General features: G+C 58.3%; 1 protein-coding gene across 7 annotated transcripts in view; it reads left to right on the plus strand.

Annotated features, from left to right (window-relative positions):
• INPP5A (inositol polyphosphate-5-phosphatase A) overlaps window positions 1–22,744 on the plus strand; it is a 249,651-nt gene that overhangs the window by 165,829 nt on the left and 61,078 nt on the right. For all 7 annotated transcript variants that reach the window (XM_028827054.2, XM_077947896.1, XM_077947897.1 and 4 more), the window contains 3 exons: window positions 738–841; window positions 12,354–12,406; window positions 14,694–14,813. In XM_028827054.2, coding sequence (XP_028682887.1) covers window positions 738–841; window positions 12,354–12,406; window positions 14,694–14,813 — 277 coding nt within the window. The remainder of the gene's footprint in view (window positions 1–737; window positions 842–12,353; window positions 12,407–14,693; window positions 14,814–22,744) is intronic.

Genomic DNA, 22,744 nt, shown 5'->3' on the forward strand with positions numbered 1-22,744 from the left:
TGTCACCTCAGTGACCTAGGAGCCATCCTATGGCATCTTGCAAAGAGGCCAGTGGCCACCTGCCCACCGGGCCCAGCAGGAGTTTGAGGAATGGATCCCTGCCATCCTTGCTCATACCCCACCATGGGTATGGAGCTACCTGTCCATAAAAAGAAAGACCGAGGCCTGGTTGTGAACAATAGTGAGACCGGCCCTGCCCACGGGCGGGCCTGTGTCCCTGGGCCTGGCCTATCCACTGGGGGCTCCAGGGAGGTGCCAGACAGCCACTGGCAAAGCCCATCTGGGAGGCACCCTGCCGCGAGCTGCCTCTCTCACCGTCACACACAAACCTCTTCCCTGGAATATGAGTGATGGAGGCTGGATACGGGGAGGAAATCAATGTTATTAAATAAATTCATGTGAAGGTCTGAGTGAATGGTAATTCTGCAGCCCTCTTAAATATATTCACGGGTTTAAAAGAGGATGCCAATTAGCTCCTGTAAATCTGCAGGCTGGGGGCTCTCGGGGGACCATGGAGCAGAGCGTCCAATTCCAGGTCATGGGAGGGAAATTCATGAGCCACAGGCATGGAGCAGCCACCGGGGGTCTGTTCAGGATCGGCGCCCTCGTCGAGGCCTCCTCTCGGGGGCCTCCCTTGCTCCCATCAGGCTGCATGCGGGGCAGAAACAGGTTGTGCTCCAGGCTGGTTGGTGGGCACAACGATGGGATAGTCACCTCATCCTTCTGGTCTCTTCCAGCTAAGAAGTATAGAAAGGTCGCGGGCAAAGAGATCTACTCGGATACGTTGGAGAGCACACCCATGCTGGAGAAGGAGAAGTTTCCGCAGGACTACTTCCCCGAGGTGCGTAGCGAGGCTTTCTTACCAACGGGTTTGCTTCCCAGAGTGAGCCCGTCAGAAGCTACGCTGAACACGGAATTTTCGCATTGCACTGTTGCTGGTCTCAGCTGCCTGTTGTTACCTCTGATAATCCGTCTTCCTGGGAGTCCAGGCTCCTGTGGTTGGTCTGGGCTGTCGTATGTCCGGTTGTTACCTCTGATAATCCATCTTCTTGGGAATCCAGCCTCCTGTGGTTGGTCTGGGCTGTCACATGTAAGGGCAGTGAGAATCTAAGGCATTAGCACCACAGCAATCAGTAAATTCCTGAATCCTCGTATCCACGAAAAAGAAGCTTCGCCAAAAGATGTAGGAAAATTATTCAGCTCCCCTGGTGTGCACCTGGGGTCCCCTGCACGCCCAGCTGGGAGAGGGTGGGCTGGCTGGTGGTAACCAAGACAGTGGCTGATGGTCGCATGTGCCCATGGTGTGAATGTGGGGCAGGGGCACGGTCCCGTGTCCGATACAGCCTTGGTGGTTGCACCAGGCTGCGAGCAGCAGGGTCCCAGCAGTTATGCATGCGTCACACGGAGAGTTTAGAATCAAAATGTGTGGAAGGCATTTGTCATCTCACTGCCAGACGGTGTTGATAAGAAATTGGTGTTTCCTTCTGGCCGCCATGCTCTTTTGCTGAGCTGTGTGTGTGCAGCTGTTGCTCTGTGCACGTGATCTTTGGGTAAACCTCACACGCGGCGTTGTCGGTGTCTGCCTCGCTGTGTAGTTAACCTGTCGAGGCAGCGTTTGCTGCTTTGCCCTTCCTAATCTGCTAAATCACAGTGGGGTGCAGGCACCGTGGCCAGAAGCAGCCTGGGCACTGAGGCGGGTTAGGGGGCATCCAGGTACCGTGGCCAGAAGTGGCCTGGGCACTGAGGCGGGTTTGGGGGCATCCAGGCTGTGATATAGGAGCTCTCGTCCGGACCTGTCTGCGCGGCCAGCCCCAAGAAGGATTGCTCCGCAGTCCTCTCTCCACGAGAGTCGTGCAGGCTGAGGCTGCTACGGAGCTGACTTCCAGCAAGGCCACAACTTTATTAACTTGCTTTATGGCCCACACCTTGAGTGAGGGACTGTGGCCGCCCCGTGAAGGATGGGGCGCTCCTGTCACCCCGTGGCTCGGCCTCCTCATCCATCTTCCCTAGGCCAAGGACACCGTGTCAGTGAGCCAGCCTACCGTCCTCGGTCCTGCTTCCGGCACCGCCCGCTTGCCTCCCTCTGCTCCGGGTGTCCTGCGGTTGGAAAAGGACACACAAGGAAGCTCCGTGGTCTTCTCCATGCACAGTCGCATCCCTGGGTCATGATAGCCTCCCTGAAGGGGCCGCCTGTGGTGCAGGCCCATTGGAAGGGCAGGGTGGCAGCTGTGGTTCCCCTGGAGAGCCTGTGAGCTGAACTCTGGCCTCTCTTGAACTCAGCCAAGGCTCTCATCTCAGAGTGACCGTAGACAGACTCAGGGCCCTTTGTGGGAAGCATAGGTGCTGGGGGGGCCTGGGCTGGGCGGGGCCATGTGCTGCTACTTGATGGCATGAGGAGAGCAGCTGTGGGCGACCGGGCTGGTCCAGGCAGGGGCTGTTGACCCAGCACCTTGTCTCAGGACACATGTGACTGCATTGCTGTCCAGGGCCATGGCTGGACTAGGTGCTGCTGGGCTGTCCCCTCCTCACCAGGTGTCCACTTATTCACTGGGTCCTGCCCACCCTGGATGGGGTAGGAGAGCCCACAGGGAGCCCCATAGTCCCTAGGGGTGAGGGCCGAGGTATGTCGCGAGGGGCCAGGGGCCACAGGGTCTGCCAGGGTGGGAAGCTCAGGGGCAGCGGGCCCTCAGCAAGGAACAGATAGTCTAGGGTCCTCCCAGGCAGCCACACAGGCTCTGACCCTTCCGTACCTCAGCCCCGCCAAGAAGCAGCGGAACCTCCTTCTTGCACCCACACCTCAGGCTTCTCTCCTGGACCCAGCAAGCGGGGAGTGAGGCCGGGGCCCAGGCTGAAGTTGGGCAAGGTCTGGGGGCCTCTGCTATGACTTTGCCACCCTTTGGAGGGTGGGTGCCCCGGCAGGGGTCTGAGTGTGGCCCCTGGCCTTGGTCCCTGACGCCAGTACTCTGAGTCCTCTGTGATGCTAGGGGCCTGCTGGCGTGGGTCTGTGGAGGGCGTAGCATGGGGGGCTGCCCCTCCTCCAGGAAGAGCAGCCTCAGCCCCAGTTGGTATAGAAACTCCAGCCCCCAGCCTGGGTCCAGCCCCTTCCCGCCTGCCGTGGACCTGGCTCCAGGGACTGCAGTGTTGTGTCCACAGGCAGAGGAGAAGGCAGATTCTGGGAGGTAGACGATTCCTGGGAGGAACAGGCGCCGAGCCTCTGTGTGTGGACCCGTCTCTCCCGTGGGAGAGTAGCGTGTTGCTGTCCGTGGCCTGGTGGTCAGCTGCTCAGCAGATCCTCGTGGCTGCTGGTGCCTGGGACGGGGGGCCAGCCCCTGCCCTGGGCCAAGGCCTCCCTGTGGGTCAGGGCCAGCCCTGCCACGTCATCATCTTAGAAATCCTCCCGGGACCCGTGTGTTTGATGGTCTGCAAAGGTTTTCCGACGTTTCCTCTTCCCTGGTAAATTAACAAAAGGAAACTTATTTTAAAAACTATAAGCTTCTAATGTTCTGTCCGTAGTGTGGGTTTTTAACCCCACAGAGCCTGTGTGGCGCCCCGTGTCCCTGCTGGAGGGAGGAAGGAGGAGGGAAGGGTCTGGGGAGCCATGGGGGTCCCAGCCTGGCAGCCCGACCCGGCCCGCCCCTCCCTCTCTGCCTCTGCGCCCGACCTCTTGCTGTGTGTGAACACATTTTGGAGGAAGGAACTAGTTTCAGACTGATTTCTCTTTCTTTTATTACCGTCACTTAAGGGTAATCTAAATGTAATTACCTCGATGGGGGTATAATGCAGTCTCGGGTAATTACGGCCGCCGCAGAAACTAACAAAACTTTCTCTGCTGATTTATGGATGCTTTTGGCTTGGTATGAATTTCAGATGATGCCTCTGGGAGCCACACTCCAGATAATGTGAGGCCATTTTTAAAAAGCAGATTTGTGTAGTCGATCAGGGCGAGTCATTTTTTTCCTTTTGCCCGTAGTGAGAAATTGGTTGTTACCATAGATCACAGGGCCGGCGGCAAGCTCTTATGAAAGATGAATTAATTCCACTAATGCTCTGAGCGGGCCTTCGGCGTGAGGGCTGTGTGGCGATAACCTCCCCGCAGCTGCTCTTTTCTCCGTGGCGATTTATGCCGTCTTTTAGTGGATGAAACCGGCTGGAGCCGCTATCCATCTGCCGGCTGCAGGAACCCTATTAATGGGCCTGAGAGAGACTTCATGTCGTCAGGTGAAGGATGTGCCCCACCCCCATGTGATGTGGTGTCATTTCGGAGGTGAAAACCTCTCTGGGAGTAGAGGAGCCCACATGGGCCGGGGGGCGGCCACCTCAGGAGAGCGGAGCCACGGCCGTCCCATCTGCAGGCTCCTGCGGGCTCCCGGAGCGAGGGCTTTGAAGGTGGCCGGTGATCCCGCATACAGCCTGAGATGGAGGAGACCCCCAGCCCTGGCCATACACCCTCTGCTTCCATTTGCCGTGGCCTGAGCAACAAGTATGTACATCCAGAAGCTTCTGGGGTCTTCCTGAGTCCTGAGCATGTGAGCGGTGGCTGAGGCCCCAGGATGCCAGTCTCTGCCTCCCAGCACTTCCTGGCCCTGCTCCGGAGGACGGTGTGGGGTGTGGGGTGTGTCCACCTCGGGCTGGGGTGCTCAGGTGCGCCCGTTGGGGTGTGGCCTCTGGGAGGGGCCCCTGAACCTGCTGATGACTCTGGGGACCTCCTTCCTCTTGGGCCACCCCACCCCAGCCCTGGCTGCGTGCTCGGGGCTTGGCCAGCAAGGGGAGTGAGGCATCAGGAAGTGGGGAGTTCAGTGCAGGAATTGGGGCGGTGGTTCCAGTTCTGGTTCTTTCTCCAAAGAGCTGGCGGGTTCAGGCCCGTTTTCTCGCTGGGGAAGTGAGGGCAGTGCCTGTCCCGAGTGCCGGCGGGGCCACTAAAGGGTGCGTGGGACACCCTCTGTGAGGACTCTCCCCGCACCGCACATCCCACCCTAAACCCAAGGATGTGGCCGCACCTGTAGCCACGGGCCATGGACTGTCAGGACACTGTGAGCTGTGGCTTCATGTGTTCCTGCTGTAAAATCCCTGGAAACCTAGTCTTAGCACAATCGTAGCTGCTCTGATGAGCTTACCTCAAAAGGAACTTATTTTCTACAAATACTTTAGAAAATAGTTGGTTATGATAATATACTGTTAAATTTTCTGAGATTCATTTGCAATTTATTTTAAAATCTTAAATTAGAATCCTAAAGTTAGAGTTATTACCAATTTATATTATTCAAAAATAACATTGTTTTTTGTTTTATTTGTTCAGTCTATGGATAATTAATGTTGAAAAAAATTCTCCATTACTGTGGAAAACTTAAAAATCTAAAAAAACCAAGAGGTACACACGTGCACATAGATTCAAGACACACAAACACACACCTTAATTAACACAAATAATTGAAAACTCAGGAGAAGAATAATTAATTTTGGTTCAAAAATTTACAAATGCCTTCCATTTTTAATGGAAGTAAAACTGTTGACGGTTATAGCAAATTCTAGGTAAAAACCTGGTGTGCTCAGTTTGGGGTTTCTGCTGTACCTGTCAGAATTCAGAGGTGTGCGTGCAGGGAGGTGCTGTGTCCCTGTGTCCCGGGTCCTACTGCCTGTCTGGAAGCAGGATAGGCAGTGCCTGGGCACAGGTCTGCCACACGTGGGAAGTGCCTGCCCCTGCGTGCCACGGAGCACCTTTGCTGTCTCGTTCCACAATGTACTCTGGGTCTCTGGCTCCAGCACTCTGGGGCTCTGGCTCCAACCAGCGGGACCGAGACCCAGCCTCATGGGCTGTCCCAGCGGGGGATGTGGACAGCGCCTGTGCCCAGGAAGTGGGCTGTGGGATGCTTGGGGTGGGCTGGGGCTCACGTTTACACAGGGGTGACTGTGGGCTTGGGGAGTGGCAGGGGCACTAGCGTGAGTCTGGACACGGGAGCTGGCAGAGGGCATCTGCCAGTGCTGGTTAGGAGCAGCCTCCAGGTTCCCTGCCCCAGTGCTGGTTAGGAGCGGCCTCCAGGCTCCCTGCCGAGCCCACACACCGGGGTTGGGACTCCCCTCCCTCCCGTTGGGTGCCCCCCACCCTTCGGACTCACCATTTCTCCCAGAAGAGCTGGCCCTGACTGTCTCACAAGGCCAGCTTCCCCTGCAGTCACCCCTGTGACTTGGTGCAGGCAGACACCTGTCCCGGTCACCTGGTGATTGCATCGGCGAGGACAGATCCGGGTTCTTGTGGTCGTTGTCCGCTGGCGAGGACATGGCTCTGGGCTCTTGCACTTGTCAGCCGTGCCTCCTGCACAACCCTGTGCCCGCGGTGTCCATCTTCCCGTTCATGTTGACCACAGGTTTCTCACCCGCCAGCCGGAGGCCCCTGATGGAGTCGGTTTCTGGGGAACTGGCCCTCGACCGTCTGCACACACACGCGGCTTCACCCCCCACACACACGTAGTTTCACCCACACACATGCAACTTCACCCACACACACACATGCAACTTCACCCCCACACACACACGCAGCTTCACCCCCCCACACACATGTAACTTCACTCCCCCACACACATGTAACTTCACCCCACACACACACATGCAACTTCACCACCACACACACACACGGCCTCACCCCCACACACATGGCTTCACCCCCCCACACACACGCGCAACTTCACCCCCCACACACACACAGCTTCACCCACACACACACCCACACGCAACTTCACCCCCACACACACACAGCTTCACCCTCACACACACACGCAACTTCACCCCCCCACACACACAGCTTCACCCTCACACACACATGCAACTTCACCCCCCCACACACACGGCTTCACCCCACACACACACATGCAACTTCACCCACACACACGTGGCTTCACCCCTCACACACATGCAACTTCACACACACATGCAACTTCACCCCCCCACACACACAGCTTCACCCTCACACACACACGCAACTTCACCCCCCCACACACACGGCTTCACCCCACACACACACATGCAACTTCACCCCCACACACACACAGCTTCACCCTCACACACACATGCAACTTCACCCCCACACAGACACGCATCTTCACACCCCACACACATGAGGCTTCACCCCCCCCCACACACGCAACTTCACCACCACACACACACATGCAACTTCAACCCCCACACACACACAGCTTCACCCCACATACACACATGGAACTTCACCCCCACACACGCGTGGCTTCACCCGCACACACACACATGCAACTTCACCCACACACACGTGGCTTCACCCCTCACACACATGCAACTTCACACACACATACGGCTTCAACCCCCCCACACACCCCGCAACTTCACCCAGACACACACGTGTCTTCACCCCTACAGACACGTGGCTTCACCCCCCCACACACACACGCAAGGCTTCACCCTCACACACACGTCGCTTTACCCACACACACATGTGGCTTCACCCACACACACACGTGGCTTCATCCCTCCACACACATAGCTTCATCCCCACACACACGACTTCACCCACACACACGCGGCTTCATACACACGCCACACACACGCACAGCTTCACCCCTCCACACACACACACACACAGCTTCACCCCCACACACGCATGGCTTCACCCCCACACACGCAGCTTCACCCGCATGGGTTCTGAAGGCTCGGCCTGACCTCTGCAGCATCCGGTTCCCGAAGCATGTCAGGCCACCCAGTCCCCCGCAGACAGGAGGTGTCGAGGCACAGAAGATGAGCCACTGGTGCTCTAGGGGAGTCGTTGTGTATGGAGACGCCTCGGCCTGCAGGGACAGTGCCTTTTCTCCTGGAAAGATGCCTGCCTCCCACTGTGACTATTAGAGGGGCCTCACCTATTTTACTGTAGATTTGTCACCAGTCATACGTCCAGCCTTCTCCCATGGCAGCCCCCATGGGATGAGAGCCCAGCCTTGGGCCCAATGACTGTGGCGTAAATCTGCCAAGAGACCATAGGTGCAGTTCTTAACCTCTGAGCCTCAGTTTCCCTTTCTGGTTGGTCTGAGGGTTGGGTGTGTGCCTGTGTGTCGGGTGCCAGCCCACAGCAACTACTGGTGCACAGAGCCACACCCTCGCAGCTGCCCGGCAACATGGGCTCTGTCCTCCCGTCCTTGTGCCCGAGGCCTCACAGCTGGGACTTGAACCCGGCAGCCCGCAGTCCTGTCTTACCCACTGCCTTGAGGCCCTGGATGCTGCTGGTGTGGATCATGTGCGTGGCTGGGCTGTAGGGGGTGGGTGGTGGCTGTTCCAGGTAGGCGGTCTCTCCGGAAAGCGTGGGCTGGATTGGGATGTGTGGAAGATGGAGGAAGGGCGTTTAGACAGGTGACAGGCAGCTTGTCTGGAGTGCAGGCTGAGTGAAGGGGAGACAGTCCAAGCATCAGGGGGTGTCCCAGTCAGCTGCACTGTCGGCAGGAGCATAGAGCCCGCTGTGGGGCATCAGCAGCACCAACTTCTCCCCACAGCTCAGCTTCCACACTGATGTGTTTCCATCGCAGACACAGTTACCTACGGGAAATGAACACAGAGGCTCCCCAGGGCAAATGGCCTCCCTGAGAGAGGAGGCAGACACATTTGGAATCAGAGACAAGCGTCTGGTGCAGCATGCAGGGAGCCCGTCACCCTGCCACCCCGCCATAGAGCTCCATGGGTCGTCTGGGCATGGCGCCGCGCAGCAGCCAGACCAGTAGCCTGGGGACGCCTTGGCCAGCCTCCAGGAGCTTTGGAGCAGCCCCTGTTGTTTGGCAAGCAGGGCGGCCTGAGCACAGCAGGGGATGTGGGCTCAGTACCAGGGCCAGCTCGTGGTGTGAGGACAGATCCTCCTCAACAAGTAGAGCCACAGCCTGGCTCCAAGTGCGTGGCCAGGCCGGGAGGAGTGTACAGGGAGTCTCTGTACCTTCTGCTCAATTCTTCTGGAAGCCTAAAGCTGCTCTGAAAAATAAAGCCTATTACTTCTTTAAAAGTCTGCTTACCTGGGGCCTGGGACTTTACAGGTGAGGGAAGAACGACCAGCCCTGGAAGGAGGAAGCTCAGAGCCACCTGTGGACCCTGAGGGTGCATCTGTGGGTGCCTCAGTATCACTGGGGAGCAGAGACCCCAGAGCTTTTATGATGCTGGGTGGGGCAGCCATGGAACTGCACAGGTGAGGGGGTGGGGCCTCTCACTCTCCAGGAGACTGCAAACCAAGAACGTCTATGAGACGAGCAGACACCAGAATACAGATTCACCCTAAATAAAGTTGATTTCATGGGAAAAGCTGACAGACTTTAAGTATGTTTAAATTGCTCAAAGTGATAAGTGAAAGATAGGGTTCATTAAAAATGTGATTCAATTAAAACAGAAATAAAGCAAGAAAAGGGAATATGAAGAAGAACCTGTAGAAACATTAAACATTCTGCATTAGAAATTACAGAACAGATTCTAGACTAGATGTGGTCAAAGAGAGAATCAGAGAATTAGACAATGTCATCAAGGAGTTCATCTAAACATAGCCAAGACAGACAAAGGTTTGTGTGTGTTTGGTTGTTTGTATGTTTTTTATTTTTATAGGCAAGAGCAGTTAAAAGACATAAAGACTATTAAAAGGCTCAGATACACCCAAAGTAAATTCCAGAAAGAAGCAAGGGGGAGCAGTGGTGGAAGTGATAAGGGGAAATTTTTAGAAATTTAATTCCCCAGCACAATTTGGACACAGAGCAGGATATATAAAAATAAACCCGTACCTGCATGGCATTCAAGCTTCAGAATATTGATGACAAAGAGAAAAACTTTAAAACAGCCAGAGAGAGGAAAACATACATTCAGAGGATTCACAGTTTGTGTGCTGGGGTGCTGTTTACAGCAGTGGTGGATCCAGAGCGCAGGGGAAGAACGCAGTGTGTGGGAAGGGTTGGCTGGCTTCAGCATCACCCCCATCAGTGTGTGGGGCTTGGAATTTCCCTTCTTGAGCATGGGTGGGAGCACTTAGGGAGGGGGCAGGGAGCGCTTGAGGTGGGGGCAGGCAAAGAAGGGCCTCACACCTGGGAATCCACAGCCCTAGAGCCCTGCCCAGGAGGGAGCTGGGGGGGATGCTGTGCTGGAGGGAGACGGGGAGAAGGAGACGGGGCTGCAGGGGCCACTGTGCCACCAGGTGCCACCAAGGCCAGGTGAGATGAAGGGCGAGTGTCTGTAGGAGTTTGCCTGTGGAGGCTGTGGTGACCTTGCAGAGAGCATTTGGGCAGCTGTTGTCCGGCACGTGCACATACTGGGGGAGCCAAGGGGGACGGTGGCCCGTGGGGAGGTGGGGTCAAAGGGAGAGCCTCTGACCTCTGCACTCTCTGTTAGATAGAGGGAGTGCGCCATGCCGGACCCTTCCTTCACGGGTGTTTCGTCCACAGTTAACTCCAGATTCCCATCTGCTTTCATCTCCTCGGCAGACCTCAGGGCGTGATGGAGGAGACAGGGTCTTCCCTGACCTGTTTTCCTTCTCCACCAGCCCGTGAGCACCAAGGACCCCAGCCCCTGTCCACCGTCTGCCCCCGATGGTGCCAGGCCTGTGGCTGCTGCTGGGAACGGAATGGGTGGTGCCCTGCCCTGGTGGCTGCCATTCCCCCGCCACTGCCTGAAGCGCTTTGCTTTTTGGACCTTGGACTTGACTCTGTCAGCCTCCTCCCAGTGCCTTCTGTGATTTTCAAGGGTTTCCCAAGAGGCCTAGGCTGTGAAGCTACCTGTTCTGCATGGCTGTTTAAATTAAAATTAATGCAGATAAAGTGGAATCTAAAATTCAGGTCTTGAGTCACACACTTCTCATGCTCAGTGGCCCTGGTGGCTGGCCACTGCTGTACTGGGTGGCCCAGCAGAGGAACCTGCTGTGGTGGGAGGTGGGAGGACAGGAGGGCCTCCATGCCATCTCGAGGGGAGCCCTGCCACCTCTTAAAGAACCCCCCTCTTTGGACTTTCATGCCGGTGACTGTTTCACCTTGAATTTGAGGAGTACTTTCAGACCAGAGCTCAGGCTCCACGATCGGTGGCTCTGCTGGGTGGTGGAGATCAGTGCGCGGCATTGGTGGGTGGGCGGCGTCGGTGGATGGGAGGTATCAGTGGGTGATGGGGATCAGTGCGCGGCATCGGTGGGCGGGCGGCGTCGGTGGGCGCGCGGCGTCGGTGGGCGCGCGGCGTCGGTGGGTGGGCGCGCGGCGTCGGTGGGTGGGCGCGCGGCGTCGGTGGGTGGGCGCGCGGCGTCGGTGGGTGCGCGGCGTCGGTGGGTGGGCGGCGTCGGTGGGTGGGAGGCGTCGGTGGGTGGGAGGCGTCGGTGGGTGGGAGGCGTCGGTGGGTGCGCGGCGTCGGTGGGTGGGAGGCGTCCGTGGGTGGGCGGCGTCGGTGGGTGGGAGGCGTCGGTGGGTGGGAGGCGTCGGTGGGTGGGAGGTATCAGTGGGTGATGGGGATCAGTGCGCAGTGTCGGTGGGTGGGAGGCGTCGGTGGGTGGGCGGCGTCGGTGGGTGCGCGGCGTCGGTGGGTGGGCGGCGTCGGTGGGTGCGTGGCGTCGGTGGGTGGGCGGCGTCGGTGGGTGGGCGGCGTCGGTGGGTGCGTGGCGTCGGTGGGTGGGAGGCGTCGGTGGGTGGGAGGCGTCGGTGGGTGGGAGGCATCACGGGGTGATGGGGATCAGTGCGCGGCATCGGTGGGTGGGAGGCGTCGGTGGGTGGGAGGCGTCGGTGGGTGCGTGGCGTCGGTGGGTGGGAGGCGTCGGTGGGTGGGAGGCGTCGGTGGGTGGGAGGCGTCGGTGGGTGCGTGGCGTCGGTGGGTGGGAGGCATCACGGGGTGATGGGGATCAGTGCGCGGCATCGGTGGGTGGGCGGCATCAGTGGGTGGTGGGGATCAATGAGAGGCCACACACAGTCTTAGGGTGGGCAGCTTACCCACTGTCCAGGAGCCTGGCTGGGTGCAGCTACTCACGTCTTCCCTGTGGTCCAGCCGAGGGCGGCCCTGTGTGCCTCGAGCTCCCTGCTCAGCCAGCATCTGTGGTGACAGTGGTTTCCCTGCATCTGCTCTCACACCGGGGCACGGGGCTCACAAGCAGTAGGCTGGTACGTTTCTTCGTATCTTCCCCCCGCCCACCCCGGGCTGAGCATCACCAGCCCCTGCAGGTGTCTCTGTGCAAAGCCCCACTTGAGGACGGGCGCACAGCTCAGTTTTCTGTAGCGCGGCACCATCGTGCTGAAAGAACGCTGCTGTTTTTCGGTTGGAAAGCGTCTCCCGTGTTCCTTAGGTGTGTGGGACCCACGTGTTGCTCTTGCCTGCTTACTCCGGCTCATTCGTGTGACGTGTTTATTTTTCAGTGCAAATGGTCAAGAAAAGGCTTCATCCGGACAAGGTGGTGCATTGCAGACTGGTACGTGGTGTCTCTCTCTGCTTTGTCAATTTCCATAACATTTCTTACACTTTTATATCTTGCACAAGTGGCGTGTTCCCTCACACCTCATTGGAGGCTCTACTGATTTTGTGGGAGGACCCCCAGCTGCCTGACCCCCACCTGCCACTCTGACCTTTTTTGTTCACAGCGACGCGTTTGGAGCATTGTCACTGTTCCCTGTAAGTCAAACATCTGGGTGCCCAGTGCCCGTGGAGACACAGTGACGGCCCCGGTCCCTCCCCGCAGCTGGAGAGTTCTGCTGGCCAGAGCCCGCTGCACAGGGAAGTCAGCAGGGAGGCCCCCTAGTACTGGCACCCCGTGGCTGCCCAGTGAGATGGCGTAAGAGCCGCCTGGCAGCCTGGTCCACCAGCAGGCCGAGCACAGACGTAGCGGAGCCTGTGTCATCCACGTATCCTCCGGCCTGGCCTTTCTGTGGTGAAGACGTTGTCGATAGCGCCGCCCCACCTTTTCTGCATGATAAGAAACAGAAACCTGTTACCTGCTTTCCTAAGGTGGCTTCTAGGTGGCTCCCCAGCCTGTCCCTCCAGCCATCACATCTCATTTGAATGCTGTTTTTATTTTCCTCTCATGGATTTTCCAAAACTTCACTGCCTGATTATCTGCTGCTGTGTAACAGATCGCCCTAAACTTAGCAGCTTTAAAAAACACGTACAAGGCCGGGCGCGGTGGCTCACGCCTGTAATCCAGCACTTTGGGAGGCCAAGATGGGCGGATCACGAGGTTAGGAGATCAAGACCATCCCGGCTAACCCGGTGAAACCCCATCTCTACTAAAAATACAAAAATTAGCCGGGCACGGTGGCGGGCGCCTGTAGTCCCAGCTACACGGGATGCTGAGGCAGGAGAATGGCCGGAACCCGGGAGGCGGAGCTTGCAGTGAGTGGAGATTGCGCCACTGCACTCCAGCCTGGGCGACAGAGCGAGACTCCGTCTCAAAAAAAACAAAACAAACAAACAAAAAAAAACCACGTACGAGGTCATGGCTGTGAGCGTCTCAGGACCCAGGAGTGGCTTTTCTGGGGCTCTGGCTCTGGTCACCCTGGGGCTTCCAGAGGACCCATCTCCAAGCCCACTGGGGCTGTGGGTTTCTGCCCCTCCCCTCGAGCCTCTCCCTGGGGCTGCTCAGGGCAGGACATCCCCAGGAGGAGTCCAGAGAGTGAGTGGGATGGAGGGAGGCAGGGGGAGGCTGGGGAGAAGGGAGGGGAGGGAGAGGAGGAAAGAAGGGGAGAGGGAGGGGGAAAAGAAGGAGGTGGGGGAAGAGTGAGAGAGAAGGGTAGGAGAGGAGAGTGGGGAGGGGGAGGGGAGGAGAGGAGGAGGGAGGAAGGAGGGGAGAGAAAGAGGAAGAGGAGGGAGGGGGAGGACAGAGGTTGCTGAGGTCCTGTGCCTACCCCAGACAGTGCGGGCTGCCAGGCCGCCCTTTGCTTTTGGTCAGAGGGAACAGTCTTGGCATGGTGTGGGGGCATACGGGGCACGTTCACCAGGCAGCGTCACTGGGGTCACTGTGGCAGCTGGACCACAGGCTGGAGGAGGGCAAGGCCGCCTGCACACACTCATTCCTGGCGCCTCCTGGTAGGGAGACAGGGCTGGGTCTTGGAGCCTGTGGAGGACATGTGGGCAGTGAGGGCTTTGTGGGACAGTGTCCAGACCGTGCCGAGCCCTGCACTGACCTTCCCTGGTGAGGGGACACGTCCTTGCCAGCTGAAGGTGCTGAGGGTCCCCTGCAGTGTGACAGAGGCCCAGGCCTTGATCAGGCCCTGCCAAGTCCGCGTGCCTGGAGGCCAGTAGCCGGCCAACGGGGCTTCCCGAGGGCCTTCCCTTTGGGAGTGAAATGAGGCACTCTTCTCGCCTGTCCCTGTGCCCTCTACCCTGCCTTGCGGGGTCCCCGATGGGTGCAGCCGGCAGCCCTGGGCAGCTGAGGCTGAGGCTGAGGGGTGGCCCTTCCTCTTAGCTTAGCCATCAGGGAGAGTTTCCAGAGTCACCTGTAGTTTTTCTCTTTCAAGAAAAATAGCTCACTTTTTAGTTGCCCAGAGTAACTGCATTTGTAAAGATGTATTCAGACTTCGCTGGAGGTTTCCTGTCCACTGGCCTTGTCGGCAGACAGGTGGGTGGACAGGTGCCCGGCCTCGGGTGGCTCCGCACGGCGGGGGCCGGTGCAGGTCTCACCCTCCCGGGGCTCCTTGGGAGAATGAGGTGTGACCCGGAGGCTCCGGCCCTTAGTGACGTGTCCTTTTCTCTTTTGGTTGTAGTGCCTTTGACTTGGTGAATATCCATCTTTTCCATGATGCTTCCAATCTGGTCGCCTGGGAAACGAGCCCTTCCGTGTACTCGGGAATCCGGCACAAGGCACTGGGCTACGTGCTGGACAGGTAGGTGTGGGCCGGCAGGTAGGTGTGCTAGGCAGGTGGGTGTGGGTGGACAGGTGGGTGGGGTGGGCAGGTTGGTGTGGATGGAGAGGTAGGTGTGGGTGGGCAGGCAGGTGTGAGTGGAGAGGTAGGTATGGGTGGGCAGGTAGGTGTGCTGGGCAGGCAGGTGTGCTGGGCAGGTATAGGTATGGGTGGAGAGGTAAGTGTGGGTGGACAGGTGGGTGGGTGGGCAGGTCGGTGTGGATGGAGAGGTGTGGGTGGGCAGGCAGGTGTGAGTGGAGAGGTAGGTATGGGTGGGCAGGCAGGTGTGCTGGGCAGGTATAGGTATGGGTGGAGAGGTAATTGTGGGTGGACAGGTGGGTGGGTGGGCAGGTCGGTGTGTCCACCCACCCCTGTTGGCCACTGGGAAAGGCTGTGCCCGCTCTGGGAGACACACTCTGCTCTGTGCTTGCTGATTTGCTGATGGCCCTTACTGGAGTTGCCCCATGGAGGTGGCAGAGCCCCCAAGCCCTGTCCACAGGCTGGAGCTGCACCCTCACCATGGACTTGGATGGGGATGGCTTCACTTTCTCTCTGAGTTTTTTGTGGGGAAGATGAGAAAACAGTGCCATGGGGTGCTGTGGTGGGAGGTGAATAGGACACTGAAGAGTCAGTGGGAGCGTGGGGGCCACCTCCACCTGTGCCTGGGCCCCTGCCCCCCAGTGCTCCAGGCCGCTCCACCGGTGATGCTGTGGAGATGACGGCTGTCACTGGGAAGCAGGGGACCCCCATTGGTGGGATGTGTCTGATCTTGGGACCCGTGTCCCTCCCCATCTACAGCTGGGCCTTTTGCTGAAGCTCAGGCCCCACAGCCAGGCGGCCTGGGTTTATTCTCTGCCCGTTCCAGTTAGGCCCCATATGGAAGCCTTTCCCGCCAGCACCCCCATGGTTGACAAGACAGTGCTCCATCAGCTTGGGCTTGCATCAGTGACGAACACAGGCCTCAGACCATACTGTGTTCGTCACCCCAGGGTGGTCCCTGATTTCCACCTGAACCCCATTTTGCTCCCCAGAGGGCCCCTGACCTGAACCCCTGCCCGGCCCCCGTGCGTGCAGAATGCCGAGTCGCACTCCCGAGTAAGCTGCGAGGGCCTGGAGCTGCCCTGCACCTCGCCGGCCTTCCAGCAGCTGGCCTCCTCAGACCCCGACCTTCTGTTCCTGGGGCCAGCCCCTCCCACCCACACCTGCCTCACCCTGGGCTTGTACCGAGCAGGACTGAGTCATTCCCAGGCCACCACCATTCCTGGGGCACTCACAACTGCCTGGGGCTGCACAGGCAGAGGCAGGAATTGGGGGGGCACTGAGGTCTGAACCCAGAGAGGGAGGAAGCTGGGCAGGGCCTAGTACTCTCTGAGCCTTTGGGAGGCTTCCTGGGGAAGACAGTGGGAGGAGCAGTCCATGTGGAGGGGGACATGGGTGGGGCCCCTGCCCCTGAGTCATGTGTGGTATGTGGCCAGCGCCATCAGATTCTCAAGAGCAGGAGTGGGAGAGTCCTGTGAGAGGCATCCCCTGGGGACTGTGTGGAGTACATTTCTACCCAAGCAAGCCCCGTGTCCTGAAGGGTCCCTAAGGCAGGTGGGGTCATGAAGGAGAACAGCAGCCAGCAGGTCCCTGCCTCCTAACAGCGCCTTTTAAGGATAGTGTTCAGTTAGCATGTGTGTGCCTGTGCTTGCATGCATGCACCCACACATGCATACACCTGCACACGTGCACCCACATACACCTGCACTCACATGCACCCACATACACCCGCACTCACATGCACCCACACACGCATACACCCACACTCACATGCACCAACACACGCATATACCCGCACTCACAAGCACCCACACATGCATACACCTGCATACACCCACACTCATATGCACTGAGTGTACACACCTTGTGTGCATGCAATTATGCATGTGTATGATTTTGTATGTCTGCATACAGTACACACATGTGAGTGTATGAGCATTTGTGGGGGTTGTGTGGGGGTGGGTGTGCATGCATCTGCACGTGTATGTGTTCGTGTGTGCATGTGTGTATGCATTTGTGGATGCTGGTGTGTGCATGTGTGGGTGCATGAGTGCATATATATGTGTGTGCACATGTGTGGGTGTGTGTGGGTGCATGTGTGGTGTGGGTATGTGTGTGGGTACATGTCTATTTGGGTATATGCATGCTTGCAGGGGTGTGTGGGGGTTGCATTGTGTGTGCACACATGGGCACATGTGAGTGCACTTGTGTGGGTACATGTGAGTACGGGTGTATGTGAGTGTGGGTGTATGCATGTGTGGATGCATGTGAGTGCGGGTGTATGCGGGTGTGGGTGCATGTGTGGGTGTATGCGGGTGTGGGTGCATGTGTGGTGTGGATGTGTGTGGGTACATGTCTGGGTGTGTGCACGCTTGCAGGGTTGTGGTGGTTGTATTGTGTGTGCATACGTGGGCACATGTGAGTGCACTTGTGTGGGTGCATGTGAGTACGGGTGTGAGTACAGGTGTATGCATGTGTGGATGCATGTGAGTATGGGTGTATGTGATTGTGGGTGTATGTGGGTGTGGGTGCATGTGAGTGTGGGTGTATGCAGGTGTATGCATGTGTGGGTGCTTGTGAGTGCGGGTATATGCGTGTGTCGGTGCATGTGAGTGTGGGTGTATGCGTGTGTGGGTGCTTGTGAGTGCGGGTGTATGTGGGTGCATGTGTGCAGGTGTATGCGTGTGTGGGTGCGAGTGTGGGTGCATGAATGTATGGGTGCCTGTTTGTGTGTGGGTGGCTTCATGTGCATATGTACATGTGTCTTGCTTGTGTGGCTGTGGGTGCGTGTGTGTAGGTGCATGTATCTGCGTATTTGGATGTGTGCGGGGGTGCACTGATGCATGTGTGCATGCATGTGGGGGGGGGCTTATGTGTAGATGCATATGTGTACACGTGTGGGGGTACATGTGTGGATGTGTATGCGTGTGTGGGTGTGCATGTGCCTCAGAGTGTGCATGTGTGTGGGTGTGTGCATGCATGGGTGTGGGCGTGTAGGTGTGTGTGGGTGCATGCGGATCTGTGTGGATGCATGTGTGCTAGGGTGTATGCGTGTGTGTGTGCATGTGGGTGTGTGTGTGCATGTGGGTGTGTGTAAAGGTGTGTATATGTGGGGGGAGCATGTGCACCTGGGTGTGGATATGTGTGCAGTTACGTGGGGGTATGTGTGCATGCAGGTTGTGGGTGTGTGGAGTGCATGTGTGTGTGTGCAGGTGTGGGTGTGTGTGCATCTGTGGGTGTGTTCACGTGTGTGTAGGTGTGGGTGTGCACACGTGTGTGCACAGGTGTAGGTGTGTGTGCACGTAAGTGTGTACCTGTCATAGCTCAGCACTGTGCATCCTGAGGAAGGGGTGGAAGGCTGGATTCTCCAGTGGGTGCTGCTCCAGGGGAAGCTGGAGCTGGTGGGGCCCCTCCTGAGCGCTGGCTCCGTCTGCTGCTCTGGTGAGTGTGGCCTGCGTGGCTCCTTGCCTGCTGCCTTCACAATCCTCCCAGGTTCCCCACAGGGCTCTGCACAAGGAGTCTGGGGTGGGCCCCCATCCCTGTGCTGTTATTAGCAGGTATGTGGCCTTGGTTCTCCTCTGCATCTGGCCCCTGCTGAGGGCCCTGAGTCGTGGCCCCTTATCCCCTCTGACCGCCCCTGACCTCCGTCTCCAGAGTGATGGAGCCCTGGTTCCCTGCCACTAGCCTGGTCGAAGAAGAGGGGTGGCAAATGCGGGGCCTGGGTGCTGCTGTGCTCGTGGCCACGTTCTGAGGCCGGCCCTCAGCCCTGTGCACGGCCACGCCCTCTGCAGGGGACCTGTCCGGCCTCCCGGGCATCTCTGGAGCTGGCACTGATACCGAGGCAGGGACAGGTCTGAGCCTGGGGACTGTGCTCTCGACCGCCCACTGTGGGGAAGCAGCACAGGTGGGGGATGGGGGCCTGGGGCTTTGTCAGCCACAAAGTGACTGATGACCGCCTGTGCCCTGGGCGCCCTCCCTGGACAGCATATCAGTCGCCCAGGGAGAAGGGCCTCACCCACAGGAGCGGCTCGGTTCTTCCTGCCTGATCAGCCCTCAGCTTCCAGGCCCCAAGCGTCTCGGGGACCTCCCACGGAGCCCCAGAGCAGGGAGGGCCCTGCCGTGTCTGCTGTTGGGTCTTGGTGACAGCGGTTAGGTTGTCAGCATGGCATGGCATTAAAATGTGTCATCGCCCCTTGCTGCCATGGCTCCGCGGCCTCAAGAAAGCAGCCTTTGGGCTTTTGGGCCACTTTTCTGCGTCTCTGCATTCCCATGAATGGCTCCTGCGGCGCGCTCAGCCAGCCGCAGATCCGGACCTCCGCGGCGTGGGGCGGGCCGCGCAGCACAAAGGGAGGCTCTGTCGGAGTCGGGAACAATGGGCCGCCCTTTCACCGCTGCTGCTAACCTCTTGGCAGCCACCAGCAGACCGCATTCTGCTGTGCGGATCGGGCAGGACAATGCCGCGCGGCCTCTGAATGGACGCTGCCACCAACGGGGCCCCATTCAGGGCGTTGGGAACCGGGCGCACATTGTCTGCCCCGCAGGGAGACAGCGAGGAGGCTCCTGCAGCCTCTTCCTGGTTTAATCTCCCGGCGCGGCTTCCCAGGTCCGTGTCCCTATCAGCTGCAGGGCCGGCAGCGCCAGGCCCAGGAGGGAGGGCGGTTCCCAGCCCTGGAGGAGGGTGCCGGCGGGGTTAAAACCCAGAGGCACCAGTAGGACCTTCACACCATTCCTCTAAACCTAAAATCATTCCAGAGTAGGAAGATGATTGTAAAACAACTGAGAGACAAACTCCGAGTTCAGGTCTTCAGAAGCGGCCCAGGGCGAGTGCTTCGGGGTGCCTGCCACCACCACACCGGTCACAGGGCTGCCGGTCAGGGCTCTGCCAGACTTCTTCTCACAGATGCGAACCTTTACTTTTTTGTGTGTAATTTTTGAAATTGTTGCTGTCAACCTCTTGTTATGAGAAGTTTTTTTTTTTTTGGGACGGAGTCTCTGTCGCCCAGGCTGGAGTGCAGTGGCGCGATCTCCACTCACTGCAAGCTCTACCTCCCGGGTTCACGCCATTCTCCCGCCTCAGCCTCCGAGTAGCTGGGACTACAGGCGCCCGCCACCTCGCTCGGCTAGTTTTTTTTGTATTTTTAGTAGAGACGGGGTTTCACCATGTTAGCCAGGATGGTCTCGATCTCCTGACCTCGTGATCCACCCGCCTCGGCCTCCCAAAGTGCTGGGATTACAGGCTTGAGCCACCGCGCCCGGCCGAGAAGTTTAAAAAGAAGACAAATCCCTAATGAGTGAAGAGTACCAGGCTCTGGGCAGGTATTGGCGGCATCTGTGCCAGTCTGGGGTCCTGGACCCTGGGCGAGGCCGGGCCGTGCACACCCTTGTGTGGCTCTGGGAGGCACCGAGCACTCAGCCCATGTTGGGGGCAGCCCCGGTCCCTCTCCTGGACACAGGGGGCAGCCCCGGTCCCTCTCCTGGACACAGAGGTCAGCCCTTGGGGGGCATCTGGGGGCGGAGCCAGAGGTGCACGCCAGCCTTCCTAGGCACCATCCACTGACGCGTCCTGAAACCTTCCTGAGCTTTCAGCTGGGAAGGAGATTTTCCCATAAGTGACAGGACTCTTTGTCTCCCCTCTGAAATGTGGCCTGGCCTAGTTCAACAGAAACATTTTACATTACAACTGTGAAATCTCGGCATAAAGCACCCCTTTGTCCCCCCATTATTTTCTCACAAATACAGTCCATTGTCATGGCGCTGAAGTTAATTTGATCAACATTGGGACATTTAACTTTTATGTCCAGTCTAAAGAGTTGTTTCATGCTCATTTTGGGCATTCAAAGGAAATGATTGCCAGAAAAATAATGTTCTTCTGAACAATTCCAAGCAATTAGTTTCCCAGGGAGAGGCGATGTGATGCCCGCGCCCCCAGCCCCGCTTTGTGGCTTTATGGAGGGCCATCAGTTAGCTGTCAGCCGCTCAAAGAGCCCCCAACCTAAATGTTTCTCTTTAGACGTTCCCAGAACTTGCCTTGCTGTGCGGCCAGTAAAGAAAAAAGCTGCTGCGTCTCCAGGCAAAGGCAAACTCGGCACTAAAGATCTGGGTCACCCCGAGTGCTCCTGGCCACAGGGCTGGCTCTCGCGCTCCTTACACTCCCGCTGGCCTCGGAGAACAGCTCGCAGGCTCTTACTGGTCTGGGCTCGTCCTGATCAGGCTCTCTTAGATTTGGAGACCTCAGGGTGGCCGAGGTCATGGGTCTGCGGAGCCCACCAGGCACCCTGTGGTGTCCCTCCGCATGCCCAGGACTCCTGGCAGCACAAACTTGTGCCCTCTGCCTTTCCGCTGCTGTGAAGCCCGCTGCCTCTGTCCCACGTTAGCCTCTCCAGGGCGTGGTCGGTCCAGCTGCTGCCCAGCAGGAGGGGCTCCTTACGCCTGTGCTTCAGTTGATCCGTGGGCTGCGATCTTTATTTTGTTGAACACAGAGTCAAGCGCCAAGAAAGGCGGTGCCACTATGCAGGGGCAGCACCTGCACCCAGCCACGCACCCTGCACGTTCTCCGCATGTTTCCTTTCCTTAAGAAACAAACCATGTGGACCCGCAGGTGCCCCGTCCTCCGTCCTGAACCCCACCCTGGCCCCCAGCATCAGCTTGAATTCAGCACCCATCACTCCTTTGCAGCTTTCTGGCCTCTTGTGACACAGGCACGGATGTTTCGGTACTTTTATTATGTGCCAGCATGGAGGTGAGCATCAACATTGCCGTGACGTGTGTGTGTGGTTTATGTCTTTACACATGTCGGTGCCCATGACCAACGTGTTCAGCATCATGTGAACGGAGTCTGCCGGACGTCTCCGCGACCTCCAGCCATGGTGCTCAGTCATGGGGTCCTGGAGGTTGAGGCACTTCTGTGCCGCACGTTTTTGTGGTTTACGGCGATGTCCGAGCAGAGTTCGAGAGGATGGGTCTCAGAGTGAGAAAAAGAAAAGTAAAACGGCGATGCTCCGTGTGGAGAGTGTGAGAGCGGTGGCTGCCAATGGAAAGCCCTGCACAGCCCTCCTGCCACCCTGCACGGGGCTCCCCGCACAACCCCGCCCAAGACCACTTGATGTGGGGATGGACCATCGAAGGGAGTATGGGCTTTAAAAGGTGCCAGACACTGAGGAGGCACATGCCGCTGGGGCCCAGGATGCCCCCGGCCCTGAGACTGAGGCCCAGGGCCCGTCCTAGCCCCGACCGCTGCGACACAACTCTGTGGCAGGGCTTCACAGCCCACCTTAGTTCTCAGTCTGAGATCCGAGTTCTGGTGACGGCTTGTAGACAGCGGCCTTCTCACAGCGTCCTCGCGTGGGGGCAGGAGGGAGGGAGGGAGAGCTGCTGGTGTCTTCCTCTTTTACAAGGACACCCTTCCTCTTACATCAGGGCCCCGCCTCCCACCCCACCCCGTGACCTCAGGTGCTGGCCGCTAAAGGGTTGGGGCTCTGAGGCTGGGACTTGGTGGGGAAGTCGGGGGGCCTTTGGGTGCAGCACTGGGGATCAGCGGGTTGGTCAAGGAGCTTCCCCAAGGGCAGTGGTTGCTGCGACTCCACCCAGTGAGCAGCCAGGCCGCCTCAGGCACTCTGGGGGCTCTGCTAGCCCTGAGGCTGACCCTGCCGCTTCAGCACGTCCGGCCATCTGCCCGGGTTCTGCCTGGGGGCGCCTTAGCCGGCTGTCTTGCAGGTTCTGTGGTACCTGGGTTCTGCCTGGGCGTGCCATAGGCAGCCGTCTTGCTGGGTTCTGTGGTGCTGGGATATTCGCCCTGAGGGCTTGAGGCTTCAGGGGGGCAGAGCTCACGGTGGGTGGAGTAAAAAGTGAAGTCAGGAAAAATAGTCCAGCAGTTT

Source organism: Macaca mulatta, chromosome 9, assembly GCF_049350105.2.
Source record: "Macaca mulatta isolate MMU2019108-1 chromosome 9, T2T-MMU8v2.0, whole genome shotgun sequence".
Lineage (NCBI taxonomy): Eukaryota > Metazoa > Chordata > Mammalia > Primates > Cercopithecidae > Macaca > Macaca mulatta.